Source organism: Ochlerotatus camptorhynchus, unplaced genomic scaffold (genome assembly GCF_037179485.1).
Source record: "Ochlerotatus camptorhynchus isolate MF236.1 unplaced genomic scaffold, CSIRO-AGI_Acam_v1.1 ptg000158l, whole genome shotgun sequence".
Taxonomy (NCBI): domain Eukaryota; kingdom Metazoa; phylum Arthropoda; class Insecta; order Diptera; family Culicidae; genus Ochlerotatus; species Ochlerotatus camptorhynchus.
Genome location: NW_027040648.1, coordinates 1,210,288 through 1,231,090, shown reverse-complemented (window position 1 = coordinate 1,231,090; position 20,803 = coordinate 1,210,288). Strand labels below are relative to the sequence as shown.

At 41.0% G+C, this 20,803-nt stretch overlaps 1 protein-coding gene across 2 annotated transcripts in view; it reads left to right on the top strand.

Annotated features, from left to right (window-relative positions):
* The window catches only part of LOC135701381 (palmitoyltransferase ZDHHC8-like), a 106,319-nt gene that overhangs the window by 26,731 nt on the left and 58,785 nt on the right, over positions 1 to 20,803 (top strand). Inside the window, exons 2-5 of one of the 2 annotated variants that reach the window (XM_065222159.1) lie at positions 7,750 to 7,871; positions 16,078 to 16,235; positions 16,297 to 16,472; positions 16,532 to 16,726. In XM_065222159.1, the coding sequence (XP_065078231.1) occupies positions 7,750 to 7,871; positions 16,078 to 16,235; positions 16,297 to 16,472; positions 16,532 to 16,726 (651 nt within the window). Of the gene's footprint in view, positions 1 to 7,749; positions 7,872 to 15,872; positions 15,957 to 16,077; positions 16,236 to 16,296; positions 16,473 to 16,531; positions 16,727 to 20,803 lie in introns of those variants that run through there. The other variant, XM_065222160.1, reaches the window with a different exon arrangement.

Sequence of the window (20,803 nt, the reverse complement as noted above, 5' to 3'; positions counted from 1 at the left end):
TTAGGTACAGACAGATGTTTTTGGTGTTCACTACTACAGTGTTGAGTATTTGACTTATTACCGTTAAGATCACTGATACAACTATGCAAAATTGAACACAATGAATAAAAAAGAAAATTAATCGCTAGTTTGAGCATCATTTCACTTTTATTTAGTTCTAGCTCAATATTCATCAAACGAATTTTTTAGTTTTGTTAGTAACGATACCTTTTCATGGTATCAGATGTAATGAATCCTAAATTATCAATAGGGCCTGTGTAGAAAAACACTAATGAAATAAACATATCTATATTGCAAAAACGGCTTGCTTGATTGCATTGGTGTCTTCGAGAAAGTTGTGCAAAATTAAAATGCAATTCTTGAAAAAATATACACGGTTGAAAAACATGTGTTTTTAATGTAAATGTAAAAATCGTGAAATATTCAAAAAATCATAACTTTTTTGTTTTTGAGTTTACCATCACCAAACTTTGCCAGTTTGTAGCAAATATTATGAGCTTCAATGAGGCTTAAAAATTTCAAAAATGTACTTTTTGAGAAATTAATTTTTTTAATAAGAAATATATTTTTTTTCATTGAAACAAACGAATTTTTTTACAGTGTATATTTTTTAACATTATTGCCAAAATGATGTCTACAACTTTGCTCAAGACACCAAATTAATCGAACAAAGCGTTTCGGCAATATAATTTTTTTAACTCATTAGTACTATTTTTACACAGGCCCTGTTAGAAAAGTAGTCGTGATTCAATTTGAAGAACTGATAACACAAATTGGCATATTTACTAAAAAAGAATAACTGTGCAAATTTTCATCAAAATCGGAGCCGACAAATTAAAAAAAAAATTAAAAAATTCGTCAATCTGTAGAGAATTGCTCTGTAGAACGTTAAAAATTCCACCACTTGAGATCACATTCACTCAGAGTTCTCCCTGCTACTCTCTCTCTCATGATTATGGTCAATTTCCTAAGCAATCCATCAGAGAACAACTGTCTACCTTCCCTTTCCTACACGTGTAATCCCACTTATTGATTGATAGCATAACTTGTGTTAGAATTCCAAAAGCCATTTGTTTACGATGGTTAGTGGTGATGGTGATGGTGGACCTCCAAAGCAGACACAAGTTTTTAGTCTGGCAGCCGTTCAAAGCCGGAAGGAGAGTGAGAGGAAGCGAGAGCAGCGCAGTAAAGCAATTTATGTTGTGCAAAACTACGGCCTTCCCAACCAAAGTTCCAAACTAACCACAACTTAACGGTCAGCTATAGTACGGTCGGTTGGCTAGGCGGGCGCGGCAGTGTGAGTTACCAAGTTCGGTATGGGCATCGGAACAAAGTGAAAATCTAGATTAATTCACCCATCGGTGTCGAGTTCCCTTGTCCGAATTTTCGGCTTTTAACCTTATCTCCGGAACCAGTTGCCTGTCTGACTTTGGGCAGAATATTGTGTTAATTTTTCGAGGGATACGATACTCTTCCAGCGTGGCTAACTGAATGGCAAAGGTAAAAAGGGAAAACGCAAAGCGGAAAAACCAAAAGCAACAAATTAAAAATTCTATTTTCTTTCGCACTGCATGTCTACCAACCGACCGACACAGTTCGTCAGTGTTAGGCAAGAAGCAACTTCCACCCAGCAGAGACGGCCAACCAAGTGTGTTGAGGTGGATCACGTTTTTGGATCGCGCGATGCAAGTTTTTCCTTGGCCCTTTGGTTCCCGAGCAAAAATTACAATTGGTAACATTATCGAGTCGATTGACAGTCGTGTCTATGCCACCGCAAGCCCAACTCGACTGCAATGCTTTCCAATGTTACACTTACACATGGTGTTAACTTTCAGTGGTGATGTCTTCATCGTAAAATAACATTAAGTGAATTTCTATTCGGGTTTCTCCGTCTTCTCCTTTATTCTCTTGGTGATATGTCGCATAAAACCTTACACACCACGCACGAAACTGAAAGCCAGGCAGGGTGTGGCAACAGAGTTTTAACTGCGGCAGCTTTTATTCTTTATTGCACTTGGTGTCGATAGGTTTCCGATTGCGAATGCCGATTGCCGATCAGTCTTAATTCACCAAAATCTGTTTGAGTGGAATTTCAGGGAACTTGAAGGAGAACTTCTGCAACCTTCAGTCACTAAACTTTCCCATGTAATGCACAGTGGGCTGGAAATGCAACATTTAAACGACAAAATCATCGATGGTCCCCCGGCGAGACAATGGGGGTTGGTGCAGGTCTTACAAGCCAACCGTAAAAAAAACAAAAGTACAGGAAGCAAGCAATGTAAATACGGACCGGAACAATCGGCATAGACCCAAGCAACGGAAACGGACTAACGATTGGAAACTCGGAACATGGAATTGCAAGTCTCTCAATTTCTTGGGAAGTTCCCGCATTTTTTTCCGAATTATTGAGGGTCCGCAAGTTGGATATCGTAGCGCTGCAGGAGGTTTGCTGGCAGGGATCGTCGGTACATGCGTATAGGGATGGTTATACCATAGAGGTAACTCTAAGACCAGAAGGTCCCAAAGAAACATGCTCAACTTTTTGGCTGGTACTATCATCGGTCCCAAGGTAATCGATGCACCCCTCGAAACATAGGAAAATCCACGAACCCCTCATTCTATCTGTCAAACTTTCATAGCGAATCAAAACAAACATAGTGTAGTACTAGAATTTCTTCTAGAATGGGACACTTTCATCTATTTGCTTGGGACCAATAGGCTAGTCAAGTAGTGAGCCAATTGAAAATCGATAGTTTCGTATTGATTGTTGGTTATACCATCTACCATAGCTGCGGCAATAAACATGAGCTGGGAACAGCTTTCATCGTGATGGGCGAAATGCAGAAGCGCGTGATTGGGTGGTGGAAAATCGATAGCAGAATGTGCAAGTTGAGGATCTAAGGCCGTTTCTTCAATGTCAGCATAAACAACGTGCACAACCCTCACTCACTTTTTACGCGCAGCTGGAACGGGAATACAACAGCTGCCCAAGCCATGACGTGAAAATCATCATCGGAGATCTTAACGCTCAGGTCGGCCAGGAGGAGGAATTCAGACCGGTTATAGGAAAGTTCTGCGCTCACCAGCTAACGAACGTCAACGGCCTTAGGCTCATCGATTTCGCCGCCTCTAAGAACATGGCCATACGGAGTACCTACTTCCAGCATAGCATCCCATATCGGTACACCTGGAGATCACCGCAGCAGACAGTATCGCAAATCGACCACGTTTTGATCGACGGAAGGCACTTCTCGGACATTATCGATTCGGACCACTACCTTCTAATGGTCAAGGTGCGCCAAAAACTTTCCGTTGCCAACAACATTCGGGACCGACGCCCACCACGGTACAATCTGGAGCGACTGAAGCTGCCTGAAGCCGCAAACTGAGTACGTGCAATGCCTCGACGCAGCGTTGCCGGATGAGGGAGAGCTCACCGAAGCCCCTCTTGAGGACTGCTGGAGCAACGTGAAAGCAGCCATTAACAGCGTTGCTAAAGGCGCCGTTGGTTTCATGGAGCGGAATCGACGGAACGATTGGTTCGACGAAGAGTGTCAGACGGTTTTGGACGAGAAGAACGAAGCGCGGGCGGCGATGCTGCAGCAAGGAACCCGTCATAATGTGGAGCGATATAAACAGAAGTGAAGACAGCAAACCCATCTTTTCCGGGATAAGAAGTGCCGCCTGGAAGAGCTGGAGTGCGAAGAAATGGAGCAGCGGTATCGTTCTCAAGAAACACGCAAGTTCTACAAGAAACTCAACGCATCGCGCCAAGGCTTTGTGCCGCGAGCCGAAATGTGTCGGGATAAGGAAGGGGGTATCTTAACGGACGAACGTGAGGTGATTGAAAGGTGGAAGCAGCACTACGATGAATATCTGAACGGCGCAGAGGTGGAGGACCAAGGCGGCAGGAGGAATGGCTACGTCGGTTCAGCGGATGAGGGGGACATGCCAGCTCCCACGATAGGTGAAGTTAAGGATGCTATCCGACAGCTTAAGAACAACAAAGCTCTGGGAAAGATAGTGTCAGAGCGGAACTTATCAAAATGGGCCCGGATAAGTTGGCCACTTGTCTGCACCGATAGTCAGGATCTGGGATACAGAACAGCTACCGGAGGAGTGTAAAGGGGGAGTAATATGCCCAGTATATAAAAAAGGCGACAAACTAGAATGTGAGAACTATCGAGCGATCACTATTCTTAACGCGGCCTACAAAGTGCTGTCCCAGATCATCTTTCGCCGTTTATCGCCGCTAGCAAGCAGATTTGTGGGAAGTTATCAAGCCGGTTTTGTCGACGGGCGATCGACAACGGACCAAATCTTTACGTTGCGGCAGATCCTCCAAAAGTATCGTGAATATAAAGTCCCTACGCACCAACTGTTATTCCTCGATTTCAAGGCCGCTTATGATACTTATTGACCGTGAAGAGCTATGGAAGATTATGGACAAGAACGGTTTTCCCGGGAAGACTGATCAAGGCTACGATGGATGGTGTACAGTACTGCGTGACGTTATCGGACTCGTTTGAAACTCTCAAAGGACTTCGACAAGGCGATGGTCTTTCCTGCCTCAACATTGCGCTAGAAGGTGTTATGAAACGTGCGGGCTTTAACATGCGGGGCACGTTCTTCAATAAGTCCAGCCAGTTCATCTGCTTCGCTGACGACGTGGACATTGTCGGAAGAACGTTTCAGGCCGTGGCGAAGCAGGCTGAAACATGAAGCAGAGAAGGTTGGATTAAAGGTGAATACGTCGAAGACAAAGTATCTGTTAGCTGGAGGAACCGAGCGGGATAGGGCTCGCATAGGCAGAAGCGTGACAATCGACGGAGATGAGTTCGAGGTGGTGGATGAATTTGTGTACCTCGGATCATTGGTGACGTCGGATAACAACTGCAGCAGAGAAATTCGTAGGCGTATTATTGCCGGAAGTCGTGCTTACTACGGACTCCACAAAACCCTGAGGTCGGCTAAACTTCACCTCCGTACTAAATGTACAATGTACAAGACGCTGATAAGACCGGTAATTCTCTACGGGCACGAGATGTGGACGATGCTCGAGGAGGACCTGCAAGCACTGGGTGTTTTCGAACGACGAGTGCTTAGGACCATGTTTGGCGGGGTATCTGAAAACGGTGTATGGAGGCGAAGGATGAACTGTAGCTGAGTACAAACTGCTCGGATGCTTGTTACGATATGTACGCCTTCACCAGAAGGCGACAAGGTCAACACGGAGGTCTTTAAATAAGTATGTTCTTCCGTGGATCAAAGAACAGTACGGTCCGAAGCCAAATTTTGTATTTCAACAAGATGGGGCTCCGTGCCACACCTCGAACCGCACTAAGAAGTGGTTGCAGGAACATCTTCCGTTCTGGGCGAAGGATATGTGGCCGCCATCCAGCCCAGAACTTAATCCGCTGGATTACTCAATATGGCGCGTCATGAAGCCCAAGGCCGGTTCTAAACGCCACCCGAGTACAGCCAGCCTCAGACCAACATTGACCCGTACCTGGAGAGAAATGGATCCAGACTACATTATTAGAACCTGCCGTGCATTCCGGAAGCGTGTGGAGGCCGTAATTGCAGCAAGTGGAAACTCGATCGATGATTAACATAGTTTAAGATTCTGAGAAACATCCCCCTTTAAATAAAAAAAAAACTCGAAAACCGAAATTTTTGGATTTTTTTTTAATTTTGACATTGCTTAATGTTGCAAACATTATCACGCATACGGTATTGTTGCGTATGCAATCGACCAGTTTGTACCCATGACAAATCCTCCCATATCTAGTAACCCTCCTTGGACCAATCACCGACTCAAGCGACTGAAGTCATCCAAACGAGCTGCCTTGAAGACATTTTGTAAACTTCGAACGGATGCATCGAAGAGGAAGTACAACCTCGTTAACAAACAGTATAAGCGGCTCAACAAACACTTCTACGTTTCTCGTTGATTTTCCACGAAGCTTCTTGAACTTGTTCGAAATTTCCTGAAAGATTCAAAGTTTGTTAAACTTCAACGAAGTTTCCTGAACTACTGTAAAGTTTTACAATGTTTCCTAAAGCTATATTTTTTTAAAAATTTTCTAAAGTTCGCTTTTTTCTCAAAAATCCGCCAATTTCCTTCAAAGTTCAAACAAACCATAAACAAATTTTACTAAACTTAAACGTCTATAAAGTGAGCTGAACCACAAAATTACAAAATTCGCCGCACTTATAGAAAGTTTCTTGCAGTTTCCTCTCCATTACTTCGAAATTTCCTGAAGTTCTCCGAAGCAATCATGTGTGGTAAAATTTAGCCATAGAATCTAGAATTATTTGTTTCTAAATGGCGATCAGGATTCATAATGGTATGGGATATGATATGATAATAGTATGTGATAACAAACCTCTAGAACGAAGGAGCTGGGAAATTAACGCCTAATCTTCTGTTTAGTATGCAAAAATGGCCACCACTAGGCCACCGAGCTCTGTATTATAAATACATATGAAACCAATATAGTCGAGTTCCAGATCAAAATGTTGTTATTATCGACCACTTTCATCTGTGGATTCAACGTCAGTGAATTTCAGCTTCATTATGATCTGACTTTCACAACGGAGAAAACGTATTTTGTCAGGTTTTAATAGATAATACAACAGCTAGTTGCTGTTGCCGACAATAGTCACACTCATCTGATATGTTTGCATCGTTGTAGAAATGTGTTGAAACATTGTTTGACCATTCTATCGATTAGAATGGATGGAGCAGCAAGCAGCAAATAAATACACACACACACACAAACACATCATATGAATAGAAGTGGGGACACTGGTTAGATTGACGAGAATACGTGAATTTCCCTATTCAATTATGTTAGCTGCATCCACCGAAGAACAAAAGAGAATGCCTATTAGGTTCGTCATTCTCTCGAAGAGGTTACACAAGACCATTTTCTTATGAAATTTTGATTCGACCTTCTGCTGTTTTCCTCTCAAAGCCGATCACAGAAATTTATTGAATTTTTTTTACATCCGTCACTCTTGCCCACTGCTTTTCATCGACTGGAAAAACCACCAACCGAAACAAATCGGACCATCGTTCCCGTATCGGTGCGCAACACATCGCCAATATGTCATAAATCGTGTCTGCTCCGTCCTATACCCGCGCCCTAGTCTCCTTCCCCAAACGGGGTTGAAGTAGATTCCAAAAAATAAAACCAACTTTCTGCGTGTGACTGTGATTTAAAAATAAAATCCATCATACGACCGTCAAACGCATGAATGAAAATGTGCGTCTCCTATAGCAGCAGTGATTGACAGTGGCAGGCAGACAGGCAGCCCTTTCACTCGAGCAGCAACTCTCTCGCCGAAGGACAGTCAATTCTCAAGGGGTCTGGGCTACGGACATGGTCACCTCCAATATCGACTTGTAGAGAGTTGACTGTACTCCCGTTCCTGCTGCTGTGAGCACGTTTCCTTTTTTGATTTACCTAATCCTCCCATCCGTCCGTGCTGTGTTGACGGGTGCCGTTGCACCTGTGGCACTGCAATTTGCGATGGCAAGCAGCTCACGGGTATTATGGTGCGTTGTTAGTTGCAACCATAATGATGTTTTTCTCATCCTCATTTAGGCACACTTGCTTGCTTGCTGCTCCTATAATGGGTTGTCGTCAAGCTGTCCATCCAAAGACTCTCTAGAGTTACCAACCTACTTGTCAAAGTGCTCATATTCGTTTCGTCTGATTTTTTGTTTTCTTTTCTCCGCAGATGTCGCCAGTTCTACATACAGCGACACCCATGGGTGCCGGCGTACCAGGCCGTCATCACGTTTTTCGTCATCGCCAACTTTACGATGGCCACCTTCATGGATCCCGGCGTCATACCGAAAGGTGAGTTTTTCGAAAGTAATTAAAAGTTACCGGAATTACGGCGTCACTGAAAGTTTTTTTGCTTGTTTCGTTTATCGTGCTTGGCGGATAGGGTTGACCGATACCACCGGTGGTACAGATGGTTGTGGCTATCAAGTTAAAAATTAAAAATCTCTTAAGGGTAGCTGCAAAGATTGGCATTGCATCGAAAGTCATTATCTACACGGCGAATGAGAACGACCCAAATTTGAGTTTAGTTCACTCATAATCGCCAAAAGTGCAGGAATTCAGCGATGAGTAAATTTGCCTCATGTTTTCCCAGGATTTTCCAGGGAAAAATTTCCGAATTTGAGAAAAGTAAAGATTGGATTCACTTAGTCTATTGGTACTACTCCGAGACTGAATAAAATTTTCGTCAATTTCCTCATTTTCCGGCAGATTTTCTAGGTTTTCCAAAGGAAACCATTAGACAAATTTTACTCATCGCTGAGTTCCTGCACTTTTGGCGATTATGAGTGAACTAAACTCAAATTTGGGTCGTTCTCATTCGCCGTGTAGAATTTGCAGTGAAAGTGTTGCACGGTCGTTGAATCTGACTCGTGTTTGAGTAAAAATTTCCTCGATTTTCCAGGAAAAACTTTTCGGATACGAGGAACATCTAGAGAGGGTTCACTCAGTTTATTGGTATGCGATCGACTCAAAATGGAATGGTTTTACACTTAAAATCGCAAAATCGTAGGTCACTCATACGCTGAGTAAAATTTCCCTCAATTTTTCTCAAAACTCTGCTCGAATATAAGGAAAATCGACGAAAATTTAACTCAGTCTTGGAGTATACTAATAGACGGAGTAAAACCTCTCTCGATTTTCCTCATATTCGAACCGTTTTTCCTGGGAAATCAAGAAAAAAATATTAAGTGATCAAAACTCAAATTTGAGGTGGTGGATCACCGGCCGTGTGAGTAAAATGTTCATCGATTTTCCTCATTTTCCAGCAGATTTTTGAGAAAAAGCGAGGAAAATTTTACTCGGTCAATGATGGGGTTTTTTTTAGAATAATTGGCATGACCAGCTTGAAGTCTTGAACAATATCCAGTGGACTTAATTGAAATCTTCGATCAGCTGGAGATCTTTAGAATACCTACGCACAGTCGGGCAGTGAACCCAGTAGCGTGGTCAGAACCTCTATCGCCGTGGGTATGCATTCTTCAAAGTTGTTCAGTTTATTAAGGGCCAACTTTTGGTGATTTCTGATTACTTCATATTCCTGCGAATCTATGTTTTAAACAGAGGGTCCTAGAAGGATGTTTTTTGACGTAGGACTACGTCTATGATTTCTATATGGGGGTACACATTGTGAAAACCGAAAATGGCACATGTAACAAAATTATGAAAGATTTTGAACGTTAATTACTCAGCTGCCCCTGGACCAATTTCAATAATTTTATCACCAATCGATTAGAAATATTTCTACGCATCATCATTCATCATTTCTCTAAATTTCGCTATTGAAAATTGCACGACTGTGCAACTGTTGCTATTCTTAATAAAATTATCATCGATTGCATGCGAAAACCGATTTCCCTAACACAGATTTCAAAGTTGAATTCATCCGGTCTCAGCAAACGGTGTTTATTCAATCACCGCGTCGTGAATGGTGGTGGTCTCCAGTACACAACGAATGATCGAATTCAGTTTCAATCATCGTGTGTGGTGGTGTCTGGTCGTCGGCATCAGCAGCAGTGTTTTCGGAGCGTGGCGTTGAACATTGTTTTCCAGTACACAACAAAAGGCTGCCCGCAAGCAGCGAGTTTCAGCCCACATGAGCATCCATAGAAGGAGGAAGAAGCCGTAACGCTATTGATCGGAATCAGTAGCTCTTCGTGAGTCGCTGTGGGCCATGTATGCCAAGCGCGTCATACTAAAGAGTATAAACAGAGAGGACCCCGCTAAAATTCCTATTCCTACACAAAACGCAAGCTCCTGCTGCAGTTAACAAATAACATTTATTTTATAAGACCACATAGTCCTACGTCACCATTGCGTACAACCCCACAGGGCTGTCCCTTGTAGTTTTTCGGCCTAGTTGTGCATTTTATAATTCTGAAAAAGTCCAAGACATCAAAGACCTTGGACTCACCTAAAGTGAGACATAGGCCTACTAAAAAAAAAAATATCGTAAAAATTGCGTTTTTGTCATTTTTACAGCATATAGGCCAACATTAAAAGTCTCTTGTACAGTACATTGTGAAAATAATGAAACCTATCCAAATATCAAATGTTTTTAAATGTATCATAATTTTTTTGAAAATTATTAGAAATTTGTTTCAAAATAGTGGAGTGTAAAAATGTTGATAATTCAAATTAGCGCAAATTGGCGCTAGATTTTTGTATGGGAATGGAATGGGCATGGAATAGGAATGGAATGTGAATGGAATATAATGGGAATGGAATGGGAATATAATAAGAATGGAATGGGAATGAAATGGAATGGAATTGAGAATGGAATAGGAATTAAATGTGAATGGAATAGAAATGGAATGTGAATGGAATAGAAATGGAATGTGAATAGAATGGAATGGGAATGGGAATGGAATAGGAATGGAATGGGAATATAATGGGAATGGAATAGGAATGGAATGTGAATGGAATAGAAATGGAATGTGAATAGAATGGAATGGGAATGGGAATGGAATGGAATATAATGAGAATGTAATGGGAAAAGAATAGAAATTGAATGGGAATATAATGGGAATGGAATAGGAATGGAATGGGAATATAATGGGAATCAGTGCGCAAAACAGTCAGGTTCATTGAGTCATTTTGATATGAATATGAACTGCCATCTGCCTCATCATTCATTGCCTCGTGAGAGTCTGAATGATTCAGAGGTAAACGAGTCACTGACAGCCGTGCACTCAGTCAGTAGCTCAGTCAACACGTTTATTTTTCTGTGATGGTACCCTATATTTGTTTTGAATGACTGAGCGTGCATTTTCTATGGAAAAATGACTCAATTGCACGCTGTGTGAGTGAAGGCAAGCGGTGTGCGTCGCCTGCTCGTGAGTGACTGAATGTTTTTGTTGGCTCTTTCATTGCCTCGTCCTTTACCGTTTGGTACAAATAGGATTGAATAGTGCAGTGCTTTCACACTCAGCCTAGGCAGTCAATAATTTTAAGCTCTGATAAGAATATAATGGAAATGGAATAGGAATGGAATGTGAATGGAATGTGAATGGAATGTGAATGGAATGTGAATGGAATGTGAATGGAATGTGAATGGAATGTGAATGGAATGTGAATGGAATGTGAATGGAATGTGAATGGAATGTGAATGGAATGTGAATGGAATGTGAATGGAATAGGAATATAATAGGAATATAATGGGAATGGAATGGGAATGGAATGGGAGTGGAATGGGAATGGAATGGGAATGGGAATGGAATGGGAATGGAATGGGAATGGAATGGGAATGGAATGGGAATGGAATGGGAATAGAATGAGAATGGAATAGGAATGGAATGGGAATGGAATAGGAATTGAATGGGAATAGAAATGGAATGTGAATAGAATGAGAATGTAATGGGAATAGAAATGGAATGGAATAGGAATGTAACGGAATGGTAATGGAATAGGAATGTAAATGTGAATGGAATGGAATAGAAATGGAATGTGAATAGAATGGAATGAGAATGGAATGTGAATGGAATATAATGAGAATGTAATGGGAATAGAATAGAAATTGAAGAGGAATATAATGGGAATGGAATAGGAATGGAATGTGAATGGAATAGGAATATAATGGGAATGGAACAGGAATGGAATGTGAATGGAATAGGAATATAATGGGAATGGAATGGGAATGGGAATAGAATAGAAATGAGAATGTGAATAGAACGAGAATGTAATGGGAATAGAAATGGAATGGGAATGGAATAGGAATGTAATGGAATGGGAATGGAATAGGAATGTAATGGAATGGGAATGGAATAGGAATGTAAATATGAATGGAATAGGAATGTAAATGGGAATATAATGGAAACATAATGGGAATGGAATGTGAATGGAATAGAAATGGAATGTGAATAGAATGGAATGGGATTGGAATGGAATATAATGAGAATGTAATGGAAATAGAATAGGAATGGAATGGAATTGAGAATGTAATAGGAATTGAATGTGAATGGAATAGGAATGGAATAGGAATGGAATGGATTGGGAATATAATGGGAATGGAATGGAAATATAATGGGAATGGAATAGAAATGGAATGTGAATAGAATGGAATAGAATGAGAATGTAATGGGAATAGAATAGGAATTGAATGGGAATATAATGGGAATGACATAGGAATGTAATGGGAATGGAATGTGAATGGAATATAATGGGAATGGAATGGAATGAGAATGGAATGGGAATTAAATGAGAATGGGAATGGAATAGAAATGGAAAGTGAATAGAATGGGAATGGAATAGGAATGTGAATGGAATATTATGAGAATGTAATGGGAATAGAAATGGAATGGAATGGGAATGGAACAGGAATGTAAAAGAATGGGAATGGATTAGGAATGTAATGGAATGGGAATATAATGGGAACGTGGATGGAATAGGAATGGAGTGTGAATATAATGGGAATGGAATAGAAATATAATGGGAATGGAATTGTAATGAAATGGGAATTGGAATGGAATTGGGATGGAATTGGAATGGAATTGGAATGGAATTGGAATGGAATTGGAATGGAAATGGAATGGAATTGGAATGGAAATGGAATGGAAATGGAATGGAAATGGAATGGAAATTGAATGGAAATGGAATGGGAATGGAATGGAAATGGAATGGAAATGGAATGGAAATGGAATGGAAATGGAATGGAAATGGAATGGAAATGGAATGGAAATGGAATGGAATGGAAATGGAATGGAAATGGAATGGAAATGGAATGGAAATGGAATGGAAATGGAATGGAAATGGAATGGAAATGGAATGGAAATGGAATGGAAATGGAATGGAAATGGAATGGAAATGGAAATGGAATGGAAATGGAATGGAAATGGAATGGAAATGGAATGGAAATGGAATGGAAATGGAATGGAAATGGAATGAAAATGGAATGAAATGGAAATGGAATGGAAATAGAAATGGTAATGGAATGGGAGTGGAATAGGAATGGAAAAGGAATGGAATGGGAATGGAATAAAATGGGAAAATAACGGGAATGAAATCGAAATGGAACGAAAATGGGAATCCAATGGACGTGAGTTCCAAGCTCCTTCGCGTTATATAATCGTTAGGACATCAATTCAGCTTATCGTTTATCAAAACGAATCCTACTGCAATCCCAACCCTCTTACCCAATATCCTAGTGATTCCTTGTGGAAGTGCAGAGGTTTTCTCAGTTCCATCAAAGCGAGTGTCACGTCAACACATTCCTGACCCATCCCTTTCTTGACCTGCGTTCGGTGCTGGTGCTGGTATTGCCTAGTTTGAGATCACCAGTTTTTACACATTGAGGATGATTGCTAGTCGCAAGCATCGTCTATTGGTTCTCTGTGTAATTACAGCTGATCTGGCAATAACAGAGTAGCAACCGTGGGTGGTCAATCATGCTCATGCTCATGCTACCGGGAAAATCAACTCGTATATACCGGAAAAAACAGTGGAAAACCCGGGAATTTTAAAAAGGCTAACGGGTGGTAACTCTGAATTATAAAACAAATGAACCGTAAAATGGGGAAAAACGGGAATTCGAAGTCACAGGGAAAAACCTGTCAATTTCGAAAACAAATCGGAAAAAATGTACTTCCTCCTCTTTTTGAAAAAAATCAATAAATAAATGTTGGACCTTAAAAAAATGTCAAGGCCTTTGGATTGGACTAGATTTCCAGGATACAGCAGAATTATTAGGAGAATTTATTTTAATAACACGCCATCGACTGGAAATGCTTTCGCAACGTGGGGCTTTAGGTAGTGATGAAACGTCGCTAGAACAATTCCACAGTCGCAGTCATTAATGAGCAAAAAGCGGACGCACATCTGCCTGTAGACTTGAAAACATACTTCAAGTCTCCGCGTACATCGTACGGGTTAGGCAAAAGATGGTCATTCGCTCATTTTCACTTCTATTCAATTTTCATACTGCCGTACTCTAACGGAACTATCCTCCTACCTTCTTCTAAAGATCATTCTATAGCTAATAAATTAACACACTAAATCTTCATGTTGGCATTTCCAACCAACTCAGAATTTTAGATAATTTTTTTTAAGAACCTTTGAGGAGATTATAGAATAAAGCCCTGCTAATTTAGAATCGGTACGCTTCTTTCTGTCCAGTACAGCGCTCCTAGTGGTCGGTTCGGTATCTTTTGACATGGTCGGGTACGAGTATCGCAAAGGAGTTGAAAATGGCCAAAACCGCCGTCTGTGCAGTGCTTAAACGTTTCTCAGTATGTTCAAACTTTCCTATAAACAATTAAATTGACTGCAAAGTCGCTAAACCGTAAATCAAAAAAAAAAAGTTTCAAGGAACGTTTGTCTGTTTCCCGGAAGGTGCAATCAAGTCGTCGAAGCGGTACCGGTAGTAGACTGGAAACTGCGTCAAAACGTAATGAACGCTTTCAAAGTGAATCCACGAATCTCCTTTGTCACGTCCATGTATATACCACGAACACATGTATACATGACGAGGCCAAACTCCGCACGGAATTTCTACCAGATAACACACTTTACTCTCCCATACTTCCACAGCACCAACGTTAGATCATCATTTGGCACCTCACCGGTGGTAAATCGTAAACTCGCGCATATTTAACGCAGTGGCGTTGCCCTAACCTTAATAGGACGCGACTCTACTGACAGAACGTGCTGTCATCCCCGCAAGCGACATTCGTACCTACACTGCCTTTACATAAGCATAAGGGAAATTAATTGCTCGGGGTTATGCAGTAGCGTCGCGTCCACATGTGCAACCTGTGCACGACACAGGTGTAAATAGCTGTACTTCTTTACTCCAGACCACAAGTGGTCATGAATACACTATTTTATAGTGTGGCTCAATTAAATCTTCGACCTTGGTTTGCTTCAAAAAGGATTAAATTCAGTTCGGATGGTCTGTCTAATATCTAATGCATTGATTTCTAAGCATGTCGATATCACTACCATGACAAAACTCGTTAAATAGTGCACCTAAAAGCGAGCTTTTTTTGGGTGGCGGTTGTTAAGTTTGTGAATGTCTCAAATGCCTGATGTAAGCTAAGTAAACCTTCTATCACCTCTTGAAATTTCCCACAGTACATGGCGGTCTGTACCACTAGTTGTAATTGAAACTTTCAGTAGTAACGCGTCAAACGGGAGCAACACGGAAACAGCAGTCTGGTACGCTTTGGACGTATGAAGGGTCATATTGAAAATTTTACAAGTTCCAAAACGGTCGAATTTTAGCAAACATTTGAATCATTGCCCATAACAAACCATTGCACAGTTACATGCAAATCGAAGAAGATCCGTTTCGTGATTTGACGTGGAACTGCTCGGTTTTCGTACAGACTACAAAACGATACATTAGAATCGGTTGCCTATTTGATATCTGTCGATGTAATTTTGAATTTCCTTAGTTGATCAACCTTTTTTGAATCCATTCACCACCTGCGTCATTTGGTAGAACATCATGCGGCGACGCTACTGTGTACTAAGTTATTTACCAAAGCTGTTAGTAGTTTAAAAATGGGACTCGCTCGTGACGAACAATTCAAAGAACGGTTTGCTATCGTGTCGGCTTCCTTTTAAAGACGTAGACGTCACTTTTACCTGTGGTGTTAATTTTCAAGCCATAGACATTCTAATTGCCCTATCATACCAGCTGCGATGGAGCCCAAAATTTGATTAGGCGCACCTCACCCACAAAAAGCAGGTGCAGCAGGGCGACACCAATAATGGTCACCCCACGGGCGTCACAGTCACCCGTCGCGTGCCCAGCGCGGAAAAGTGGTGAAAAATAATGTCGCGACGTGCCCTGGTTTGATAATTCATTCATTAATTACCTGTAGAGAGGAGTAATTATATTCTCATTTGCATCTCGTTTGCTGCGTGCTGCATATCGAGAAGGTAATTCCGAATTGCTGAGAGCAGTGAAATCAGAAAATCAGCATTGATCACGATTAACCTTGTGTCCGTCTGTAAGTTGAAAATTAGATTGTAATGCTTTGTTTGTTTGTTTGCTTTGCAGCCCCACCTGACGAAGATCGCGAGGACGAGTTCCGAGCCCCGCTGTACAAGAATGCCGAGATCAACGGCATCACGGTGCGGATGAAATGGTGCGTGACGTGTAAGTTCTACCGACCGCCACGGTGTTCGCACTGTTCCGTCTGCAATCACTGCATCGAGGTAAGACACTTTACAACAAATTAACTTCTGGATAATCTCAACTTCCTCTCGTCAAAAACAGACCTTCGATCACCACTGCCCGTGGGTGAACAACTGCATCGGCCGGCGGAACTACCGGTTCTTCTTCTTCTTCTTGATCTCGCTGTCGATCCACATGCTGAGCATCTTTTCGCTCTCGCTGATCTACGTCCTCCAGAAGGAGAAGGACAAGCTGACGGAGGTGGAACCCATCGTGGCGTAAGTTCTTCCCTCGTGCAGTTTCAAATGCAATCACCCGGAATTTTCCTAATTTTTAGCATGGTCCTGATGGCGATCGTCACCCTGCTGGCGATTCCGATCTTCGGCCTCACCGGATTCCACATGGTGCTGGTGTCGCGAGGGCGAACCACCAACGAGCAGGTGACGGGCAAGTTCAAGGGTGGCTACAATCCGTTTTCGCGCGGCTGTTGGAACAACTGCTGCTACACCCAGTGCGGTCCACAGTATCCGAGGTAAGTGGGCCCTACATGCTTAGCTACAGGGATCGTGTCTGCTCACTTTGTGTCGATGCTGCCATTAGGATTGATCTCCAAAGCTGAAGCTATTTGCTATCACTGCCGTTACTCTTCCTGGGACTTCGTTTGATACAAATTTTACTCAGTTTCGTAAAAAGTGGAGGTACTCATAGCACTGAGTAACTCCACTTTTTGCGAAACTGGGTAAAATGTGTATGGGTAAAAAAGAGAATGAGTCAACTTGGCTCAGTCCCTGAGTTACTTTCGACGGGCGTATAATGTGTTTTCAACAAGTTTTCTAATCAGTGAAAAGCGTTCTGAAACACATCTAATCGTAGCGATGAAGAGTAGGAATTTTACTATTTAACTGAATCAGAAATTAGAAGTGCTCATTATTGCACTCAAAATGTCAAAATTAAGAAAAATCTCAAAAATTTCGTTTTTGAGTTTTTTTTTTATTCAAAGGGGGGATGTTTCTCAGAGTCTTAAACTATGTTAATCATTGATCGAGTTTTCACTTGCTGCAATTACGGCCTCCACACGCTTCCGGAATGCACGGCAGGTTCTAATAATGTAGTCTGGATCCATTTCTCCACAGGTACGGGTCAATGTTGGTCTGAGGCTTGCTGTACTCGGGTGGCGTTAAGAACAGGCCTTGGCCTTCATGACGCGCCAAATTGAGTAATCCAGCGGATTAAGATCGAGGCTGGATGGCGGCCACATATCCTTCGTCCAGAACGGAAAATGTTCCTGCAACCACTTCTGAGTGCGTTTCGAGGTGTGGCACGGAGCCCCATCTTGTTGAAATACAACATTTGGCTTCGGACCTTACTGTTCTTTGATCCACGGAAGCTTGGTCAGATACACGTTCTTGTGCTCGTCGGCCACGTCTTTTACCGGAAGAGAACTAATATACTGGTCGGTTGTGGAATTTGATACGGGATCGACGGTAAACATGCTCTAGTCGGTGAACAGGATTACCGGATTTTTTCGCTTAAGGAAGTTCAAGGTTTTCTGGCATCGTTCGACTCGTAGCTCCCAGACGCGGTTGGTAATCATGTGAGTTTTTTCCGTGCCCTCAGACTTCGCCCCGCAATCTTCCTTTACGATCTTCCGTGCCGTAAAGTCACTGATCCCGTGTTCCTTTGCCATTTTCCTTATTGAACGCACTGGATTCACCCGAATCTTCCTTTTGATAGCAGCGATAACCCTCGGAACCCGAGCTAACCTCGGACGACCTGTGGCTGCCTTCGCGGATAGTTGTCCTTTCTTTTTCGGTCTAAGCGCTTTTGACGGTCCACCGGGACACTCCCACGGCGATTGAAATGTCTTTTTGTGACATTTGCGCGTGGGACAAATCACGAATACGCTGCCACTTTGTCATGGTACAACTGTCAAACTAAGTAAATCATTTTCTTTTATACACAGCCTACTACGGTATGAGCTATAGGTTACGTGTAGGCAAAGAAAACCAAGGCATTGTATGTACAGGTGAAACTGGAACCTTATTTGTACGATGGTGCAAACATTATCACGCATACGGTACAATCCTTCATAGTACCTGCAGGGTTGTTACAGCTGCTACGTTTGGTGCTGATTGGAAGCTTTTCAATGAAAATTAAACCATTGTTATCATTGTATTTTTCAACTATCAATTCACTTCTTATTCAAGTGGTTAACTATTAAAAAATTGTTGTTCAACAAATAGAGTCTTGCTTAAAAATACTACTACGTCTATGAGTGAGCGAATGGCTTCACAATTGTGGTGTACTTGGCTGCGGTCGTACAATAAAGGTCGAAGACGAACAAATCCGGACAAATTGAAAACGCTGCCTTTAAGGCATTTTTTGAGTAATTTTCAAAATGTCAAGTGTATAGAATCACAGTACCTAATCTCACAAAATTAGCATGTGTCTCACACTTAATTTTGCACTTATTGTGAAACACATCCATTTCATGTGTGAATCCTATGCTTTGAACCATGCCTAAACACTATTGGTTCGAATTGAGTCACACTTGGAGTCTATGTGCCTCACATTGTAATATCAACAGCTTTCACATGATAGTTCAATGCTCTACTTTATCGACTTCTACTTTACCGACTCCAAAATTGAATCGACAAATATATAAGCAAAGCTGCCAGAGGGCAGAGCTTACTTCTTTTCATTTATTTAACGTCGGTCTCTGTTCCGCAATCTAGTGCCAATCACCGACGGACATCGATTGCCGACAATCGAATGTGCAGAAAGGCAGTTTCCACACCTGCGTAGGATATCGCACCCATTCAAACATACATGGGCCGGGACCAACTGCTTTACTTAGAGGGCAGAGCTTACACATGCCTTTTTTTAAATGGGTCTGATTTAGAAATTGATCCTGGACTGTTGGGGTGTGCTGCTGCCGTTGTCTTCATTAGATCCCACTGGGCCACAGTTATTCTCATATATGATGCTGAAGTCGATGTTTACCTTGCAGAACAAGAAAATTCACATCGCATTGAAATGCAAAACACTTCAAATCCATCTGTTTTGAACAGTAGTGCGATTGATTTTTTTTTAATTCTTTATTAAAGAGATTTTTAGCCTTAGGCTAGCTCATCTCTACAGTGTGATTGAATGTGCAAAGCACTTAAATTGCCAGAGAAAGATTATCAATATTTAAAAGTTGGCAACACTAGAAATCAACGTGTAGAACACATTACAGGGTGGCCAGCAAACCGGGAAAACCGGGATTATCGGGAAATATCCGGGAATTTGAAAAGTAACCGGGAAAAAACCCGGAAATTCGACGAGAGAACCGGGAAAAACCATATCATAGGAACAAATGTTACACCAGAAATTCAAAATAAACCATTAAAACAGAGTGATCATTTATCAAATGAATGTTTTACTCTATTTGCTGCATAATTTTATTTTATTCAATAATTTTTTGAATTTAATCACTCAGCAATATTGCAATTTGATTATTGTCCTTTCAAATTCAGATGTAAAGTGCATGGTCCTTGAAAGAAAATATTGAAGATGCTTGACTTTGAAAATAAATATTTGTAAATACCGAAACTGAATTATTATTTTCCGGAGTTTTAATTTTTCGTCGTTCAAAATTCTCCTGATATGAATTCTGCTCTAAATTATCATGGAATTCTTCAGAAATTAAACAGAAAACACTCCGTGTAATAATTACCGTTGAATTCTTTTTGGGATTTCCTTGAAACCCCTTCTAAGAATTTAATTGGATTCCTTCTTAGAATTCCCTTGAACCTATTCGAGACTTAGATTCGGTTGAAAATCTTTTCAAAAATTTATTTCAACTCTATTCAAAACAGCAGAAATCTTTCGAAATTTTATTTAGATACCGTTTGGAGTATTTTAAGTATTTTTTTTTCTAATTTTCAGCAAATTATTGCCAGAACACTCTTCTTTCGGAATTCTTCTTGAAATTCATCTGTCATTTTCCTCACGATCCCCATACAAATCTCTTCAGAATCACGTAGGAATTTTCCTTAAAGTTTTGTTTTTTACAACTCCTTTTGAAATCTTCTAAAATTACATTTAATTTAATTTAGAACTTGCATTCTTCTCCACAGAAATCCCTCCAAATTCATCTAACAATTTCTAAGGACTTCATGTCAGAAAATTCTGGAAATCTGCTCTGAACTTCTCCTTCGAAAACTGTATGGGAATCTTTCTCTATATTTGTTTGAAATCAACACTTTGAATTCTTTTAAATTTTACTAAAAATTCCAGCGTTTGTCCGCAAGATTCTATAGATTGTTCTGTAATTTGTTATAACCCTTAAAATGCTTCCACTTCTCAGAGCGTGCCAATTATGACTCCACGAGTCATGTGTGATCTTGAACATTTTTCAAAATCTCACATTTTAATTATTTTTTTTCCAATTCTTGCATCACAAAGATTGCTATTAATCACAAATTTTGTAGAAAAGTTTATTCTTAAATTACTTTTTTTTATCCTTACAGTAAATTCCTTTCAGCACATTTTTTTTTAAATACGTTCATTTTCGTTTTTTTGTTGAATATCAACAACCGGAAAAATTTTAAGTCTTGAACCGGGA